At 38.0% G+C, this 20,649-nt stretch overlaps 2 protein-coding genes across 6 annotated transcripts in view; one reads left to right on the top strand and one right to left on the bottom strand.

The window, feature by feature from the left end:
• The window catches only part of anxa3b (annexin A3b), a 275,725-nt gene that overhangs the window by 78,951 nt on the left and 176,125 nt on the right, over positions 1-20,649 (top strand). The window lies entirely within an intron of this gene.
• Positions 1-20,649, bottom strand: part of rc3h2 (ring finger and CCCH-type domains 2) — a 36,675-nt gene that overhangs the window by 11,882 nt on the left and 4,144 nt on the right. For 4 of the 5 annotated variants that reach the window (XR_013207128.1, XR_013207129.1, XM_077243116.1 and 1 more), the window contains exons 2-16: positions 18,618-18,921; positions 17,854-17,971; positions 15,674-15,907; positions 13,745-13,920; positions 13,148-13,348; positions 12,171-12,303; positions 11,966-12,084; positions 10,188-10,300; positions 9,544-9,759; positions 4,756-4,916; positions 4,295-4,677; positions 2,759-2,893; positions 2,203-2,355; positions 1,025-1,238; positions 857-941 (exon numbers count right to left, since the gene is read on the bottom strand). Coding sequence is in view for 3 of the 5 variants with exons in the window: in XM_077243116.1 (XP_077099231.1) it covers positions 857-941; positions 1,025-1,238; positions 2,203-2,355; positions 2,759-2,893; positions 4,295-4,677; positions 4,756-4,916; positions 9,544-9,759; positions 10,188-10,300; positions 11,966-12,084; positions 12,171-12,303; positions 13,148-13,348; positions 13,745-13,920; positions 15,674-15,907; positions 17,854-17,971; positions 18,618-18,851 (2,675 nt within the window). In the remaining 2 variants the exon portion in view is untranslated. Of the gene's footprint in view, positions 1-856; positions 942-1,024; positions 1,239-2,202; positions 2,356-2,758; positions 2,894-4,294; positions 4,678-4,755; positions 4,917-9,543; positions 9,760-10,187; positions 10,301-11,965; positions 12,085-12,170; positions 12,304-13,147; positions 13,349-13,744; positions 13,921-15,673; positions 15,908-17,853; positions 17,972-18,617; positions 20,412-20,649 lie in introns of all 5 variants that reach the window. The other variant, XM_077243115.1, reaches the window with a different exon arrangement.

The following is a 20,649-nucleotide window of genomic DNA, read 5'->3' as shown; positions in this document are numbered from 1 at the left end:
AATGCATGTTTTATTTTTCATCAATAATTGTATATACACTACTGTTCAAAAGTTTACATCAGTAAGATTTAGGTTTTTGTATAGAAATACATTTTTATTCAGCAAGGATGCATTAAATCAATTAAAAGTTACATTTATAATGTCTTATACTACAGGGCTGTTGAATGCTTGAATCTGATTGGTTGACTAACATTCTAAGGCGCGATTATTTTCAGGGAAATGCACGGCTAAAGTAGTTCCAGGCAGGCAGCTCTACGGACAAAGAATTTTTCAAAAGCATATTAATTTTGCATGTATGTATTCACGGTTTGCAGAGTGTGTGTGTGTGTGTGTGTGTGTGTGTGTGTGTGTGTGTGTGTGTGTGTGTGTGTGTGTGTGTGTGTGTGTGTGTGTGTGTGTGTGTGTGTGTGTGTGTGTGTGTGTGTGTGTGTTCACTACTCATTACTCCTAATGTGTGTGCACTTACTTGGACAAATTCCGCCCTGGATAAGGACTTGTATGTGTTAAGGAGACACTATTAAATGTAAGTTCTCACTGTGGTGTGTAAGAGCTTTGCAAACACAAACGAGTGGAGCTGTGTTCCGGCTGCTGCTCTATTTTTAGAATGGTACAGCGATACGACTATGGCGGGGTGGGATGGCGGTGAAGACTGGGAAACACTTTGAATACTACTTGTACAATGTTCCCGACAATACAGTGAAATGAATGTACAAATAACACTAATAATAATTTATAAATGCATGACATTGCTATGTGGTTGTTCAATGGACCAAGTCAAAAGAACCCACTCCCAAGTCTCTATATATGGCTCAGGTGCCTCCTTCAATGCAAATCTATGAGATTTTTAGTTTGGTACCTCTCTAGAAAGCTGGAGTGACTAGAGGAATCAGAACCACGAGGGCCCCATCTGAGGTCACTGTGACCAATATGGCAGCCATAGTCTGTAAAGAAAATAAAACACGAATCACTCTCCAAGCCAAAGAAATTCAGAGTCAAAAGCATATCAAACTAAAAAACGTCTAACCTCTGAAGTTGATTGATGTGGTGCTGGCGCACCCCTGCGATGCGGTGGCCTGGACCGGGTCAGTGGTGTGAAAGTCAGTGCGGGAAGCTCGGGAGATGGCTCCCCATTTAGAGATGATGGGCCCCTCTCCAAAAGGAATGATGGGATCTTCTTCTTTCAGTCGCCTGTAGGGTTCGAACATGTGGAGCCACCGCTTGCCACCATTCTCCTCGTCCTTAGGACAGATATTTACAGTATATAACCATTAGGAGCCATATCACGATCACATTTATGAAGCACTGCTTTGTGTAGCGTCATGATATTGAGGTAATTTCTGAAACTGACCATTTATTTACAATTATCACTACAAAAATGTGAAATATGCTATTTAATTTTACAAAAGGGTATGTAGCATTTTGTATAAAAGTGTCTCCCAAATGTGTAAATTTACCTGCTGCACATTCATTTCTAAATCAGTTTAAGTGAATCAACAGAAATGTGTTGCAGAGTAATCGAGAAGAGTGATTCATTGTGATGTGCAGTGACTCCATTTATATCTGCAACACATTTATTTTTAATTCAGTTTGAATGTGATGTTAAGTGACTCCAGTGCCTGTTTCATATTAATTTTTAATTCAGTTTGAGAAAATGTAAATGTGTTATATGTTAAGCATATTTAAGTGTAAATCAGTGCAAATGTGATCTGAAGTGACTCCACTTACACCTTCATAGTATTTAAATTCAGTTAATAATAGGAATAAAATAGGAATAAAAGGAATATTGATTCAGTTTAAAGGAATTAACAGGAATGTGTAACTGGGTAAGAAAATTTGAGAGTAAATCAGTATGAATGTTATTTGAAGTGACTTCATTTGTATCTGCTATGCATTCGTTTTTAGTTCACATTGTGTTAATCAATAGGCAAGTGTTGTAGAGAATGTAAAATTAGAAAATAAAGCAATGTGAATATTATCTAAAGTGACTCCTCTTGTACATGCTACTGTACATGTTCATTTTTTTATTTAGTTTGGGAGAATTCATAGTAATGTGTTATTTGGCAAAACAAATTTAATATGATCTGAAATTACTCCTCTCATACCTGTTTTATATTCAGTTTGATGCACTTTAAAGGAAACAATAGAAATGTGTTATTGAGAAAGCAAATGAAAAAGTAAATGTGTTCTAAAGCGACCACTTACTAGCTGTTTGGAACAGGAGTGGGTTGACAAATGATGGGGCACTGACTCAAACGGGCTGATGGTGCTGCACGACCAGGGCGAATAGTGGGCAAGACTCTCTTCTCCACCATGACACTTACAAGTCATACGCCCACCACCTAAACCCTCAGAATGCTAAAGGAGGAGAAAGAGAGAGATGACAACATTCTATCTCTCACCCACCCATATGCAACAGGCTGCCAGAATTAAAAAATGTGGGTGGAAAGAAACAATGCAAAGTGACTCAGCCTCCGTAGTGCCAAATCTTTCTGAGGGTTCATGCATTTCAAAGCGCTTGTGCGCACACACAATTTTCAGGACAGAACTGCTTCTTGCTTTGGATTTATCAGTTGCTGAGCAACAGACCTACTTAAAATAAGCTTAACACACCTCAGAAGGGCGACTGCAGCTTTATTGCCAAAGATATTATTCGAAGAAACAACAAATCTGATTTAACACCGCTTTAGCACGGTGCAGACATGTGTTGTAGGATTCCCAGGATACACACTTCTAAAAACAATATATCACTGGGCCGTACCTCTGGACACACATCCACAGTGAAGTCTGGAGAGGACTGGGAGGGCCTGTTCATGTTGCCATGGTGATGTACCCACTGTTCCTGTTTATGGCGATAGAGTTCCTCATAGCCAAGAGGAACACGGGCATATGCGTCCTATATACAAAAGACAGAAAATAAGTTTTAAACTTCTCTATTCTCATGATGAAACAGCATAATCACCTATTTTACATTTAAATGTGAAGGGTGTAATTTCTGAGCAACCAGCGGTAGGCAAATAATGTTTAGTTTTTTTACCTATCACAACAGAAACCGAGTGACCGGCAAAATGTCTTGTCACAGTCGGGAGCTAACAGTTGCCATTGGACACAACTCAAATTAATATGGAAGAAAAATTTCACCTGACACTCTTTTTACATAAAAGTAAAAGCATATGAACAGTGTTGGGGAAAGTTACTTTTAGAAGTAAAGCATTACTATATTAAATTACTCCCTATAGAAGTTACTAACTGCATTACTAAGTAACTTTTTTTGGAAAGTGATGTTACATTACTTTTGCGTTAGTCTTTCTCACCTGGGCCCGAGCTTGCTTGTTTAATAACAAAAAAAAATCCAAAAATTTTTTTTTTTCCAAATTTTAGTAGAAAGTTCACCCTCTTACTACATTTGTATGGTTGAATTTGATCATCAAAAGTCAGCATCAAAGACACTGAGACAGTAACATTAATTACATAAAGAATATTTGGGTTATTTAGCATTCAATTACTGCAGGTGTTCGTAATATATTCTGAGTTTGCATTTCACTGTTTTTATCCATTTTTAGGAATACTAAATCTATTTTTGTGCAAGTGAGATGAGTAAATGCATGCTCACATTTAGTCTAGAACTAAAATAACCTTCATTTCTGTCATGACAACTATCAGAGTGGCAATGGATATAACAATGTCGATATGTTTGGTCTTGGCGGGACTTGCTACTGCCAATACACACACGACACGCTGCTGTGAGCAAGTAAGACATGCTGCTCCTGTACAATATAGCGTACATGAATTATCCATAGCAGATCTATACAGGTGGAGCTGGGGAAGGTGGAGGGTTTCTGAAAGCACGTTATAAACTGCTACGGCAAATGCTGAACAAGTACTTGAAGGTTGAGCAGCTCATTGGCTACTGATACAACAGGAACCAATCAGCTTTGCCCTAGAGAATGATGTGATTGCAAGCAGATTGAGTTAACGACATATCAGCCTGTGCCATCTAGAGTTTCATGTCAGAACTTTGTATGTTTACACAGTGCACACAACGCATCTACACTTACTCTACAATTTCTCTCAATATGGGGACAGGAGAGGTGCCAGTCAATAAATGAGAAAACAAAGTAACTTGCGTTACCTATTTGAAAAAGTAAGTCAGATATTTTGCTGTACATTTAAAAGTAATGCGTTACTTTACTCGTTACCTAAAAAAAGTAATCTGATTATGTTACTCACATTACTTGTAATGCGTTACTACCCCCAACACTGCCTATACAATAAGACATGAGATAATGAAACGTGCCCTTTGCATTGCCGCTCTCTGCTCCGCTGTGCTGCAGTAGGGGCTGTCCAGCGAGTTGTAGCGCTCCCGGAGCGGGGGCTGGTAGACGGCAGAATGGAAAACCTCAGGAGGGAGAGAGTTACTTCTCCCCCCCTCCCTGGGATACAGCGCCGGCCTCCATGCACGTCGGCTGTCGTAGACGGGGGTGTACATGCCGTGTGCGTGAGCGGGGGACATGGAGGTGTAGGTGGAGGGGGGCCCATAAGGGCCGGGGCCTAATCTATCCGGAGGAGGAATAGAGGGGTGCTGATCTGAGTACAGAGGGCCCATTGAAGGGGGTAACATGGACTCAGGCACGTTGATGGAACGATGAAAGCGAGCACTGCATGACCTGTGAGGAGGAACTGTGGAGGAAAAACAGAAGTGAGTGAGTGTAATGGAGGATATTATGCCACAAGAGAGATACAGGGTTTGTCGCTTACTGGCAGGTTGGTGGAAGGGTGATAGGTCATATGCTCTCTGGTCCTGAGAGTGGTAAATCTCAGGGTGAGCTCTCGTGAGGACAGGACCGTGTTTGAGGAGACCTTCCTCTACCTCTCTTCCCAAAGCTATCGCAGAAGACTGGCTGTGATTGATGGGATTTCTGGGAAAAGAAAAAGCTTCCATAAGAATCAAAGATGGACAAAGAACTTCATTTTAGAAAATCTAAATGTAGAGAGAAACGTCTCATTCACATTTGGCTCTCAAATCATTAATTTTTTTACATTCAATTTTATATTAATTAAATAATTTTTCTTTATTTTAGTTACCACATTCAGTTCCTTTTTAAAAAAGTAAACTAAATAACAAACCAATATTATTATTATATTCAATTATAAAGTTAAACAAAGCAATACATAAATATATTACTAGATTAATAATTTTATAGTACTGTGAAATAAAAAAAATATTTATAATAATCATAATTTTACAAACAATTGTTACAGTAAAATTAAAATATTAACATTTATGACTGTCATGTCCCTGGGCTGATCTGTCCGTTCTTTCCCGGTCTCTGTCGTGTGTTTGTGTTTGTTTGGAGCACATGGGTTCGTTTTGACTGTTCACCATGTGCTTTGCTGTCATTGTGGTGTCTCATCCCGCCCTCTTTTTATTCCATTCATTACCTCGTTATTGTTTCACTCACTCCACCTGATCCAGTATAAATTAATTCTTTCTATCTCCTATTTAGGCTACGTTTACACGTGGCCGGCTATTTTCAAAAACGGACATTTCACCCTCTCCGTTTTCAAAAATAACATTGTGCACACCTGTCTGTTTTCAGAAAAGTGTTAGTTTACACCAGGGGTGCCCGATCCTGCTCCTGCCGATCGACTGTCCTGCACAGCTCATCTCCAACCCTAATCAAACACACCTGAAGTAACCAATTAAGGTCTTCAGGATCACTTGAAAATTAAAGGGAGGTGTTTTTGATTAGGGTTGGAGATGAACTGTGCAGGACAGTCGATCGGCAGGAGCGGGATTGGGCACCCCTGGTTTACACGAACCCATGTATACAGGTCCTTCTCAAAAAATTAGCATATTGTGATAAAGTTCATTATTTCCCATAATGTAATGATAAAAATGAAACTTTCATATATTTTAGATTCATTGCACACCAACTGAAATATTTCAGGTCTTTTATTGTTTTAATACTGATGATTTTGGCATACAGCTCATGAAAACCCAAAATTCCTATCTCAAAAAATTAGCATATCATGAAAAGGGTCTCTAAACGAGCTATTAACCTAATCATCTGAATCAACTAATTAACTCTAAACACCTGCAAAAGATTCCTGAGGCTTTTAAAAACTCCCCGCCTGTTTCATTACTCAAAACCGCAATCATGGGTAAGACTGTCGACCTGACTGCTGTCCAGAAGGCCATCATAGACACCCTCAAGCAAGAGGGTAAGACAGAAAGAAATTTCTGAACAAATAGGCTTTTCCCAGAGTGCTGTATCAAGGCACCTCAGTGGGAAGTCTGTGGGAAGGAAAAAGTGTGGCAAAAAACGCTGCACAACGAGAAGAGATGACCGGACCCTGAGGAAGATTGTGGAGAAGGACCGATTCCAGACCTTGGGGGACCTCCGGAAGCAGTGGACTGAGTCTGGAGTAGAAACATCCAGAGCCACCGTGCACAGGCGTGTGCAGGAAATGGGCTACAGGTGCCGCATTCCCCAGGTCAAGCCACTTTTGAACCAGAAACAGCGGCAGAAGCGCCTGACCTGGGCTACAGAGAAGCAGCACTGGACTGTTGCTCAGTTTTGCATGTCATTCGGAAATCAAGGTGCCAGAGTCTGGAGGAAGACTGGGGAGAAGGAAATGCCAAAATGCCTGAAGTCCAGTGTCAAGTACCCACAGTCAGTGATGGTCTGGGGTGCCATGTCAGCTGCTGGTGTTGGTCCACTGTGTTTTATCAAGGGCAGGGTCAATGCAGCTAGCTATCAGGAGATTTTGAAGCACTTCATGCTTCCATCTGCTGAAAAGCTTTATGGAGATGAAGATTTCATTTTTCAGCACGGCCTGGCACCTGCTCACAGTGCCAAAACCACTGGTTAATGGTTTACTGACCATGGTATTACTGTGCTCAATTGGCCTGCCAACTCTCCTGACCTGAACCCCATAGAGAATCTGTGGGATATTGAGAAGAGAAAGTTGAGAGACGCAAGACCCAACACTCTGGATGAGCTTAAGGCCGCTATCGAAGCATCCTGGGCCTCCATAACACCTCAGCAGTGCCACAGGCTGATTGCCTCCATGCCACGCCACATTGAAGCAGTCATTTCTGCAAAATGATTCCCGACCAAGTATTGACTCTTGAGTGCATAACTGAACATAATTATTTGAAGGTTGACTTTTTTTTTTGTATTAAAAACACTTCTTTTATTGGTCGGATGAAATATGCTAATTTTTTGAGACAGGAATTTTGGGTTTTCATGAGCTGTATGCCAAAATCATCAGTATTAAAACAATAAAAGACCTGAAATATTTCAGTTGGTGTGCAATGAATCTAAAATATATGAAAGTTTAATTTTTATCATTACATTATGAAAAATAATGAACTTTATCACAATATGCTAATTTTTTGAGAAGGACCTGTATATGCCATCAAGAGCATGCCAACGAACCCTGTAGGTGGCAATGTAACGAGAAGCTCAAGCCAAAGTTAGCCAATCAGAATCCCGAAAATAGCAACAACACCAACTAATCACTTCCTCTTTCTCTTTTGAACAAAGAGGTCGCACTTTTGACGCAGGAGTAAGTTCTGTCGCAAACTGTGACGTCGGCTGCCTAAAACTTTGTTTTTCTCAGTTTACAAGCAAACGTGCAAACGAAGTTTTCCAAAATCTCCACTCTGGCCGGAGTTTTTAGAAAGAATCGTTTTCAGAGGCGAATTCTCCGTTTGCGTGTAAACGAAGGGCACAAATGAAGGGAAATGTCTCCGTTTTTCAAAATAACCATGTACGTGTAAACGGGGCCTTCATTACATTTAATGAATACTCCGGCAAACTCACTCTCCCAATAAAGATCTGTGTAACTTCCCCCGAAACTTACATCACAATGAAGCTAACACCACTGGCAGAACTAAGTGTCCTGTTACAGTGATAAGAATTTTTACGACCCCAAAAAAGGAATGTGCAGAGGGCTGTGACTCTTACTGTATTCTTACTGAGAAGGAGAAATAAACCCTGTTAATCCTATATATTCTATATATATAACCACTTGAGAAAGGTATAAACATGTATCTAATTTTCCCATCTCATGATTTTCCTTTTTATATTGTTTGGCCTATGTTTCTTGTAAACTTTAATGGGTTAATGTTTCAGACTTTGCCTACTATGGTTAACCAAAATCATATCACTCATATGATTTTGGTTAACCATAGTAGGCAAAGTCTGAAACATGAAACATATGTTTGGTCTCTATAAACTCCAATCTTCATTCCCCATTTGTTAATTTACATTACATTTTCCTAATCTTGTGACGCATGGTTATTATAAGAATCTTGAAGATTCTTTTGCTTAAACACCCAATGAAATTACAGATTCAAATGTATTGCTCGAACACAAAGGGTCGTAAAATCTCCCTCCAAAGGGACAACTTCTTATTGGCTCACACACCTCCAGAGGGTGTGACATCTTCACGCTTTAAAAATCACTGATCAATATCACCCCCTTTCTTAGCGCTCTCTTAGCTCCCTCTCTCTTGGTCCTTCCTGAGAAGTCCTGATGTGAAGATGATGCTAAACTAGAAGTTGTCTAAGGACCTTGTCTTTCCATTCACCAAAGATCCTCTGACTCCAGCTGGTTCTCTCTCATCAAGACCACGTCAGCAAAGACCAACAGGAGCCTCAACAAATTGCATCAGGACAGTTGAATTCAAATGTGAGAGACATTCAAGTATCAAACTTAGTCTCATTATAAGATACATTAAGTATCCTTGCCCCTTTTAAAGAAGGGTGTGTTGGAACTAAACTGATGGTTTGCTCAAGGCTGTTCATGTGCTGAATTTCAAACAATGCTATAACTTCTTGCTTTCCTGTATTCTGCTTCAGCTCTCTTCCCCTTGGTAAACTGTATGCATGTATGTATGTGTATGTTAGAGTAGTTAAAATGTTTAGTCTAGTTAATAAAGTCTTGTTCATATCACACGTAAAGCTGTCCGTATCTCAAGCTCATATCTTGAGTAACTAATCATAGAGATCTTGACTACTTGCTCTTAGTTGTACTTAGTAAGAAAGACATTTCCCATGCCCCGGAAATGTACATTTCTATTAATAAATTAATAACCAATATTGAGGGTTCACAGGATGAACTGTGTAATTGGTTGTAATGTTAATGTAGCTACATCAAGTTAATCCGATTACCTGACACAAATATTCATAATCAATTATAACAAGTTATGATTGGTTACTAATATTTCATAGAGCTAATTTGCTACACAGATTTATAAACAATTGCAGATAACAAATTATCTACACAAATCACACAAATTCCTCATTTTGGGATCAATAGTGTGACTTTCGGCAAAACAGTTTGCAACCCTGGCAATTGCAATTTCAACCGCGTTGAAAAGAAACAGTACACCTCTTCTTAACAATGATTTGACACATCATTCAAGGCTGTAGCACAAGTGCTGCCGGCGTTAAGTACCAAAGTTTGTTCAAATCTATTGCGGTACGTATGAGCTTTAGTAACAGTGATGCTTGCCTTGGCAAACAGAACTTACTGTTCTAGGCTGATAGCAGGCAGTCCGTTAGCACCATTGAGGAGTGTTTTGTCCTCCTGGTGGTCTCCTCCTCTTGGGATGAGCTGAGTGGGAGATGTGTCCTCTTTCACCTCTGACCCTGGGACTACTCCTTTGGTGCTGGCTTTTGGCATAACTGCTGGAACTGACAGAAAGGGCCTCACCACCCCACTGGCTTTCCTATTCCTCATTCTGTGCCTAAAAGAAAGATGTAAAGAGAACGTGAGTAAGGAAAGGAGGGAAGGCAGATCCAGGCACAATCATGACAGAATTCTGCAAAGAAGTGCTGTTGTTTTGATGGGATTGTGTGGGTTCATGTGTGCCTGTGTTTTTTGTGCATTACAGCACGAGACTGGCTTGATATGGTCATCAAACGTGTGTGTGTGTGTGTGTGTGTGTGTGTGTGTGGTCATGGTAAACCCACTCTTAGCCACTGTAAACCCACAAAGATTGCAATACCTGAAGTCTTTGGATAGGGTTAGGGAGTATAATATACATTTTTTACAGTATCAAAATCATGAAAACCCAATGTGTGTGTGTGTGTGTGTGTGTGTGTGTGTGTGTGTGTGTGTGTGTGTGTGTGTGTGTGTGTGTGTGTGTGTGTGTGTGTGTGTGTGTGTTCTCACTTCTCAAGCTCTTCCTGCGTGTGGGCAAAAGTACAACTGGCCCCTCTCGGACAGCCTCCCTGCTGCCGTAAGTCCCTGCACATACTCGTCTTGTACTTGCTGTTGGGTTGAGCCTGAACAAAGAGAACCGTATACTGTTTCAGAAAACTTTCAGGATCAGTCAAAAATAAACTGGTAATAGATTGCTTTTTCATAGCTCAGGAAACTTAATGGATATTATTTATTCAAGTATCAAAATTGTGTTAGAAGCTTCTTTCAAAATTCCTTTGGAGAAATAATAATAGAAATAAATGGGTCAATTGTTGACGTACTGTATAAGTATAGAGATATTAAATTATGGATGTGATAATTTGTGACCTGCTCCATCATTTGAAGACCCAGAAATGCATTTATACACGAGCATACATTTCTAAATACATTCAATACATGAAATTATTCATGTTTTTACTGTAAAACCAGTCAAAGGTTGCAAGGAAGGGAAAAACGGATGCTGTGTTAATGAATTAAATTTTTACCGCGTTAAACAGAAAATATTAATTGCAGAAATTAACACATTATTTTTGACAGACCTAAATGTTTACATTTTGGTAACCTTTACGTTATATTTTAATAAAACCTCTATAGATGTATGACAGATATATCTATCATCCACTACATTAAACAGTATTTAATGTTTGAATTTGTTATAATGTTTTGACATAAACATTTTTATGTCAAACATTAATTTGACATAATTTCAAAGCTTTTTGCATTTCGGGAAGCTGTACTTAAACAATGTTATTGTCACAGTTCTTTTAGTTTGGACTTTTAGTTTGTTTCATGTATCCCGTCTCCATGGTCATGAGCATTATGAGTTAGTTTAGTTCAGCTGTGTTTAATTAACACCTCGTTATCTGCACTACTTAAGTTCCTGCTTGTCTGATGTTCATTGTCTGGTCTCGTATGTGTTTTGTTGTGTCTGCACTAGCTGTCTGTATTACCTTGTGGATTATTAAAGTATCTTGGAAACCTTTCATCTTCGTGCCTTCATCGACAGAGCAAACATTACAGTTATATGATTTTTTGACTTCTGTACTTTTTCCCAAATGTCTTCAGCAATGTTTAAATCCAGAGAAATCATAAATTTTAACCAGTGTAACAGCCCGTATCATTGCGTCACCTGTCAATGACGTCATAGCCAAGATTTCCAGTTTTACTTCCGTAGGCAATTTCATTAAAATTAAATAAAATAATGTGATTTTAAGTGATCAAACGCAATTGTAACAAAGTTCGAGTTATGGGAAGAATGAGGCGGGAACCGGCAAAAGTTAAAATTTAATCGTAAAATAAACATAAACAATAAAACAAAAGAGCGGCAGCAGGCGACTGCGGCATATTAGCATAAAAACCCTACAGAGCCCATGTGACTCGAGACTGGTGTGTCGCACTGGTATCTGTCTCTCATTAGCATTAATCCACCGGCATCGTTCCGCTCCCACGGGTCTCAGCCCTACTTCATACCACAGTAACATTAATAAAACTTTAATACATTAGCTCAACCATGAACGTGATTTCTGCCTGAGTCCCATCGGATTTATTCCCATTGTCTGTGGAGGGGAAGACGACAACTCCCATGATTTCCTGCTCATTCACGGCGTCATCAACCTACGCCTTTGTTATTGTTTTAAATAAGTGACCTCTAGCGGCGAAACTTACATACTGTGCCTTTAAAGTGATGTAGAATGAATGTATTGAGCAGAATCCATCCTGAAACAGTGTAATGAGAGATCAGACTGTACCTGAGGGCTTTCATTGCTCTTCTTGCTGAAGTTTTGTATGAATTCCACCAGCCCGTGAACAACAATCTTCACGGCCAATAACACTCTCTCCAGCTCTGCCCAGGATGGAGCGGCTGCATCTACACAAACACACATACACACAGGTTATTGCTCTGTAATCTGATTGTGTTTGTACCCCAGTGGAAGTGCGAGTGCGCATCCTCACCAGGGTTGTGGTCGATGCCGGCCAGCCGCTCGAGAGGAGCTCTGAGGCTGTTGAGGTTGGCTGGGTCTCCTGTTCTCTGCAGGATTATGGTGAGCTCCTGCACGCTCTTTGCAAAGGATTCTGGGGATTGAAGCTGTGACGTCGGGGTGGAAAATGACAAATGCATTCAGATTTCAACCAAAGAGAAAAACCTACCAAACATATTCAACTAAAACATAGAAATATTTGTATATACTATGCATATACAATATTTGTATAAAATGTAATATTACATTTTAATTATTTAATTATTATTTAATTATACATATATACCAAAAAGATAACTATTTATTAACATTTGTATCAACTATTTATATATATATACCTACACCTATAAATATATATTCTATAAATTCTAGTTAGCTGACCTATATTATAAATAATTATATTTTATTATTTTTATTATTATTTAATACGATCAAAAGTTTGGAATATTTAAGGTTTTTTAATGTTTTTGACTCTCTCACCAAGGCTGCATATTGTGAAATATTATTATGATTGAAAATACAATGAAGAAAGAAGAAAGAAATGAATACTTGTAATCAGCAAGGAAGCATTAAATTGAGAAAAAGTGACAGTAACGTCATTTATTTTGTTACAAAAAAAAAAAAAAAAATATATATATATATATATATATATATATATATATATATAAATGCTGTTTGTTGATTTTCCTATTCATATAAGAATCCTGAAAAAAACACTTTTATTGTGGTTTCCACATATGAAGAAGCACAACTGTTTTCAACATTGATAATAATAATAAATGTTTCTTGAGCATCAAATCATCATATTAGAATGATTTCTCAAGGATCATGTGACACTGAAGACTGGAATAATCGCTAATACTCCATTAAATATTATATTATATTAAATTATATTATATATTTGATTGTTATATTATTATTTTGATGTTTTGTTAAATATACACGCAGTACCTTGTCTATGATTGACTGCATGTGAGATTTGTGCATGAGATCCCCGTACAGCAGAGATGACCACTGCTCGGGTGAGATACGCAGTCCCGCTTCCATGGCGATGTGAACGATCTGAGCGTCGTGTTCGCGGCGCAGGGCTTCGTAAGTGCGAAACTCCTCTTTGAGCTGCATGAGTGAGGAGTCTTCATCACGTTTGGTCACCTGACAGAAAATAAAGAGGAATGGCTGTTTGTGTACAAGCCCCTATAATTAACACACTCGAATTCTCCAAATAAGCAACACTGATTGATGTTCGATGAAAATTATCTCATTAAGATGATTTATTTCAGAAGGTGCCACAGTAAATCAAGCCCCAGTGAAATATTCCAGCTCATTTACAAACATCAAGCTGTTTAGATGCATATCAAGACTGTATTAGATATTCCCATTGCCAAGCACTTTATATCCACATAATATCAAGTTACGTCAGGCTTAACACATTAGATGACTCTTTCCCTGTCTATTCATGCCATCAGGGGCTTCATACTGAGAGTAATGGCTGTTAAGTGATCAACGGTTTTAGCGCAATCACTGCATGAAGCTGATTTTAGCCCTGACCTTAAAGCAGGAGGCACGGTACAGCAGCTGAACCACATGACCAATGCTGGTCTTAGACGCCTGAGGGAACCGCGCTTCCAGTTTCTGCACCACAAACAGCACCAGAACCTTCCGCGAGAGAGCCGAGCCGTCCTCCAGAGCCAGCAGCACCAGCTTCAAAGCATCCTCCTGCATGGCTGCAATATATATATATATATACATATATGGACAAAGACCAATAGTTAGTGCCGTGATCAGTGTGTGCTTGGTCATGTCGAAGGAATGGATTTATGCTTTGGATGTTCTCAGACTAGAAAACTCAAATGGAGATCACATGTTTTCACATTCAGAATCTGCCCTATGAGTAATCATCATTGACAGGCAAGCACAAATGCATATTTGGACATTCCCTTCACATACTTTAAATGAATATTTGGGGTTATTTACAACTTTTTTTGCATCTAGTGACAGACTGCATTATCAGCAGGTTGATTAATCAAACCATATATGGGCATTTTGAGATTATTAGAATTGCCTTTAAACAATAATAATTATATATATATACTATATACAGCACGGTCAAAAGTTTGAGTTCGGTAAGATTTTTTAATGTTATTATTTTATGCTCATCAAGGCTGCATTTATTTGATTTGATTAAAATAATTGTTTTTTTATTTTAACATATGGTAAAATGTAATTTATATAATTTATTGTTCAAAGCTGAATTTTCAGCATTATTACTCCGGTCTTCAGTCACATAATCCACCAGAAATCATTATAATATGCTGATTTGATAATCAAGAAACTTGTGCTTCATATTTTTTGGAAACCATGAGGATTCTTTGATTCTTTTGATGATAGAAAGTACAATAGATCAGCGTTCATTTGAAATAGAAATGTTTTGTAACATTATACAGGTCTTTACTATCACTTTTGATCAATTTAATGCATCCTCATTGAATAAAATTATTAATTTTTTTTTTTTTAAATCTTTCTAACCCCAAACTTCTCATTGGCAGTGTATATTATTTCATTATTTAAAAAAATAATATAAACTACATAAAAACTATTAATACACCATACCAACTTGGGAAAATGGGACAAATAGTCATTTTCCCCTTATCTTACTAAACTACCAACAAACTTGTCAATGAATAATAAACCATATCTGTTTTCATCTGAGATGTGTAAATCTCATTCAATGTCATTAGATTTTACTATGCGTTATCTGCATTATACTTTACTCTCTAGACATAACTATCAGCATTGGCCTTTGAAAAACAAAGTCGACACAGACAGCCACTACCATAAAGATAATGTGAAGTTGTCTAATTGTCCTTTTGGGAAAACATTTCCAAATCGTCCGGTCATATTATTCAGAACACAGAAGAGTCCTTTATGGACAGTTGTCACATCCCTTCCGTTTCCTTCACAGTATCCTCTTGCAGATAACTGAATTAAAGGAATCAGATTGACTTTTTTTCTGGTCATGTCATAAATTGAAATACTGGATATAAATTTGCACAAAGTTGTAGATAACCCGAAATATGCCAAAAATAACCACATCTGTATCTTTAATGATATATCTTTAAAGGGGTCATGACTTGGATTTTTCTTTAATATGTTCCTTGAGCTTCATTTACGTAATATAATGAGTTTTATTTTTTCACAATCACGCAACTGTTGTGGGACAGAGGTGAGTCAGTGTTTTATATATACTGTATCCCTCATTTTGCTGACTGAGTAGATTATCTGAACATGTTCCTCTCAAACTTTGTTAATAAAACATCATTTTTGGAGCGAAACTTGCATGATGTTTAATGGTACAAGACCTCTTATATGTCAAAAGATCAAGGCAAATTTGATTTCGCATGTCATGACCCCTTTAATGAGGAATAATAAAATGAAGCAGTGCTAGAAATGTTACACACATGGTAACACAGAACTCACCAGGTCCGAGGAACTGGCAGCCGCGTGCCCGCACGGCGGCCCATAGGTTGGCCGAGAGCTGCTGTGGGTTCTGGTGCTGCAGGATCAGTTCAGTGACAGTGCGCTCTCCCAGAGACCTGCATGCCCGGACCGCACGCATACGCCCCTCCTCCTCAACCAGCTGACAGTTCACCAGGGTCACCAGCTTCCTCTGCATGGGTCTACTGAGCGCACTCTGACTGAGGGTCACTACACCTGTGGGGGAGAGCAAAATACAGTTACATTTTTATGCATGATTCGAAGCTATATATATATGATCTTATCAAGAAGTCAATCCACAGTCCATAAATATAAAGTATTCTGTGCGGCTGTAACATGCATATTTAACTTACATATTTAATACTGTACTACACTGCACAGGGGCATATTTTAATGTGCACTTTGATCTATTTCTTTTGTTTGAAATCATTTTACTGTTTTTAATTAGGCATTGCTAAACATTTGTGTATATTGAAAACATTTACTATTTTTCAGTGAATTTCATTGCATTTATTGCATATAAAATACCTGCATGCTTTTTTTATACATAATCATAAACATATACATATACAAAAGACACATGTTGGTCTGAAGTCAAAATATCCTTAATGCAATTAAATCTTTTAATGATTACGTAGTGTAGTCAGTTAATGATTCCAAATTACATGACAAAATTTGTAGTTGGTAAAGTAATCGGATTACTTATTTTAGGTCATGTATTCTGACTACTTTTTGATTACTTTTGACATAACTCATTTATCACATTGATTTGAATAGGGTAATCTGGTACCATATTGATATAAAAATACAAAGAGAAAAAAAATTCCATTCTTTGTTATCAACAACATGAAGTGCATTAACTATAACATTACGTCAGGGTTTCCCAGACTGGAGTTCGTGAGTTTAATGAAAAGCTATTTCGTAATTAAATCATAAAAATTAAAAAACTGTTTTTAAATTAAAACAATCAAAATAAACAATTTACAAAAAAAATGTTTTGTAACTTATTTACTTAATTTAAGGGCTTCACGTAAATATATCAGGGAAAAGAGGTTCAGTTGGGGAATCTCTGCATTGCAAGTAAATATGAATTTATGTTAATTTGTACATTTTAATGTGTTTGAAATACAAAATATGTGTGCAATTATTCTCACAAACCTGGAAGACCTTCTGAGCGTATATAAGCAGTGGACTTTTATAGAAAGGAAAAATTTAAATATAACGAAGAAGTAGAATCAATGAATTATGATTAATTTACTGTCATTCTAAGAATAACATGGAATCATCTAATCAATAGAAAAGTAACTGTATTCTGATTCCCAGTATAATGTAATTGAATCTAAATAAAAGAACTTAATCTGATTACGTAATCCAGTTTACATGTAATCAATTACTCAGCACCGCCTTTCAGTTTATAGTTTTTTAGTTAATCTACAACTAATGTAGCCTACCATCTACAATAATATCTACTATATTCTTTCTTCCAGGAGCTGCTAAACATCCCGAGGGTGAAAGTCCCGCGAGTCTCATGACTAAAGCACACAGTATTATAGTGGAGGCTTGGCAGAGGAGCCCTGATATGAGCTCAAAGCTCGTCAATGAGGAGTTTAAGAGCTTTAGCCTTTGGCGCCCGACTAGTCTGCTGTGAGGAGTAACTTTTATTGTTACTCAAATAAAACAGTCAATTGAGTCCTTAAACAGACTTTTCCACCAGTTTACTGAAGCTTTACTGCTCAGTAAAGCTTCAGACCAAGAGTTTTATTGGCCTACAAAGAGCCATTCTAGTGTTCAATATTCAACACAGCGTGAAATCATTCAGTGAAAAATAAGTGACCGATATGTAAAAATGCACTGGGTGTGTTTTTCCTGTTTACTGCTTTTATTAAGAATTGCTAAACATATGAGTATACTGTAAACACATCAAATAGCAGCATGCTTTTCTTTTGTTTAAGAAGTGGCCTTTTGGGTTTCGCAGTTTTTTTGTTTTTCCCCCTGACGCAAATATCTCCAACCACAGTAAGATCAAGCACACATACCCGCTGAACAACAGGAAATGTTGCGCTATTCTAATCTGAGCTCATTCAGCCGCAAGCCTCAATAATGCAGCACTCACAGGCGTTGTTCTTTACATCGTACCTGCATCATTCTCTTCAAACTCTCACCTTTTCCTCCACTGATTGGTTTGAGATACAGCGCCAGCTCCTCCACACACATCCTGCACACTTCATAATGTCTCGTGTCTTCAGCACTGCCCACACTTACGATCTCTCCCTCTGGAACCTGCAGGAAAAAAAAAAAAACATTGGCGGATATGAAGCCCTGCCAGCAGATTTCTACTGTGTGTCTACATTGTGATGTCACTGTAAAAAGCATAACTTTTATGACCACTGATGAAAATGACCTGAAGCTAAATTAAAATATTGCACTGTAGTATTGAAAATTAAAAAAACACACAAGAAATTCATTGGGATTTGAGATATATATATATATATATATATATATATATATATATATATATATATATATATATATATACGCATATTAGAATGCTTTCTGAAGGATCATGTGATGCTGAAGACTGGAGTAATGATGCTGAATGATGCTATTTTTAATCGTCATAATATTTAACATTACCATTTTTTGTTGTTGTATTTTTAATCAAACAAATGCAGACTTGGTGAGCAGATGAGACTTCTTTTTAAAAAATTTAAAATCTTACCGATCCAAAACGTTTGACTGGTAGTTTATGTATGTATATATATTATTCTTTTTTTTTAACTTCATGTCCATTAAAGACACTGAAAATAAAACGTTAAAAAATGTGATTTTAAGCTTCACAGCCCTGAAAGGCAACAACACTGGATTGACCTGATCTACACAAAAACTCAACAGCAATCCTATCAATCTCCCAGCATGCCTCACTCACCGGCGCCCCCACCAGCTGCAGGAGGGCACAGTTGACAGGCAGCACATCAATGTCAGTGCTAATGGCCGTCTGGTCAAAAGGACAGGCCTTGCGGTGCAGTTTGTGCAGGCAGGTCTTGCAGACGGTGTGCGAGCAGCCCAGACTGATGGGCTTGTGGCTGCAGGCGTCAAACTCATTGTAGCAGATGGGGCAGGATAGAAACTCAGTCCATTGAGCTGCCTGCACCGGCATCATGTGACCTCCAGGGGGAACTATCACGCTCGGGGAGATCACATGCTGCCACGCCCCAGTGCCTTAAACACACCTGCGGAGAGAAGAACAAATCGTGTGATGATGCTTTCACGCCATGTTGTAATCACCGTAATTTCGAGATGAAACACGTGACGTTGTACTACGAGCTGTTCACATCCTCGGACTGGGAATCAGGCGCGACAGATTCAAACAGAGATCACGATTCTCCCATGAGTCTGAACAGACATCTAAACAAAATAACATGTAATTTACAAGAGGTTCTGACAACATGTTAATTACTGCAGTCTATTTAAAATGTTTGATAAATTTGAATTCATTATTTAACAGAATCTGTTTGAATGAATGATTCAATGACTCACTCTTAAAATACTTCATTTGTTTCAATACTGGATGAATCAGACTTTTTGAACGAATCTATTGACTAAATTATTCAATGACAAATACTTTTTTTAACAGCCACTTGTCGCCACCTACTGGTGTAATGATGTGATGATACAATCGTTATTTGAAGCACCAAGTTTATTAAAAGAACCAATTCATTTGAGAGTCATTTGTTCGTGAATCGGACTACATAGGTTGTGCTTTTTGCTTTTGCATGTAACCGTGATCTTTTTTTACTTATTCCAGTAAGCAACCACCCAGAACACCATTAGCAACCACTTAGCAACAACATAGCATTATGGCACTAATTTTATCTTTAAAAGTGATCTTTCGCTCTCACTTCCCCCTTCTCTGATGTCATTTCCTATTGCCATCACATGTCAGCTGCACCGCAGGAATAAACTGTCTTGCTCTCAGGCTCATTCATGTTCTTCACATCTCCATTCACTCAAGCCCTCTCTCCCTTTTTTCTGGATCCCTCTATATGTTTCTGAACTGCTCTCAGCCTGTTTGCTGCTTTTCAGGGACTTCCTGAAGGACAGAAGGTGGAGCAGATAAGAGAGATTTACAAACAGCCATCAACAGCATGTTGATTAAAACTCCATATTAAACATTTCACAAACGCCGGGCAAAATGTCAGTGAGAGGAACATATAAAAAGTACAGTTGAAAATGGACTTTATCTTCACCAGCTGCTCATGGATCGCTCTTGTCGGCAGGTGTAAAATTACAGAGTTAAAATAAATCATTCATTCCCCTTCTTGGGCACTACACTCCAGCTCAAGCTGCACAATTCTGGGAAAATTGAGAATCCCCTTCTTTTTTTTTTCAAACAGAGATCACGATTGTCTCACCATTCTGAACAGACAACTAAACAAAATAACAAGCAATTTACTAGAGGTTCTGACAAAATGTTAATTGCTGCAGTCTATTTAAAAATGTTGCATGCATTAATTTGTATAAATTATTTAGAAAAAAAAGGATTAAATTAATGATTCAATGACTCATAAAGTCAACTTGTTTCATCACAAATCTTTTGAATAAATGATTCAATGACAATTTTTTTTTAAAGTCACTTGTCGCCATCTACTGGTGTAATAATGTAACGATACAATCGTTATTTGAAGGGTCAAAAAGGTGATTTGCTTTATTTTGATCGCTTCTGGAGACATCAGTGTTTATGTCCAAAGTATAAACTTTTATCAGTAGCTACATCTGTGGATAACTTCTCTCTCTGGATCAGAGAACACAGATCTGTATTTTAAGGTTTAATAGATGCAGGCGAATCGTGATCATTTAGGAATAAGATCATGTGGGTGTTTGAATCGAGATTGCGATCTTTTAATGATTAATCGTGTGGCTCTAACCCCAGCTTACAGGGAACTTTCCCATAAGTTTCC

Source organism: Siphateles boraxobius, unplaced genomic scaffold (assembly GCF_051911475.1).
Source record: "Siphateles boraxobius isolate OS27281-9 unplaced genomic scaffold, OSU_SipBor_1 25, whole genome shotgun sequence".
NCBI classification, from domain to species: Eukaryota; Metazoa; Chordata; class Actinopteri; order Cypriniformes; family Leuciscidae; genus Siphateles; species Siphateles boraxobius.
The sequence above is the reverse complement of the archived record's forward strand: the minus strand, read 5'-3'. Positions and strand labels throughout refer to the sequence as shown.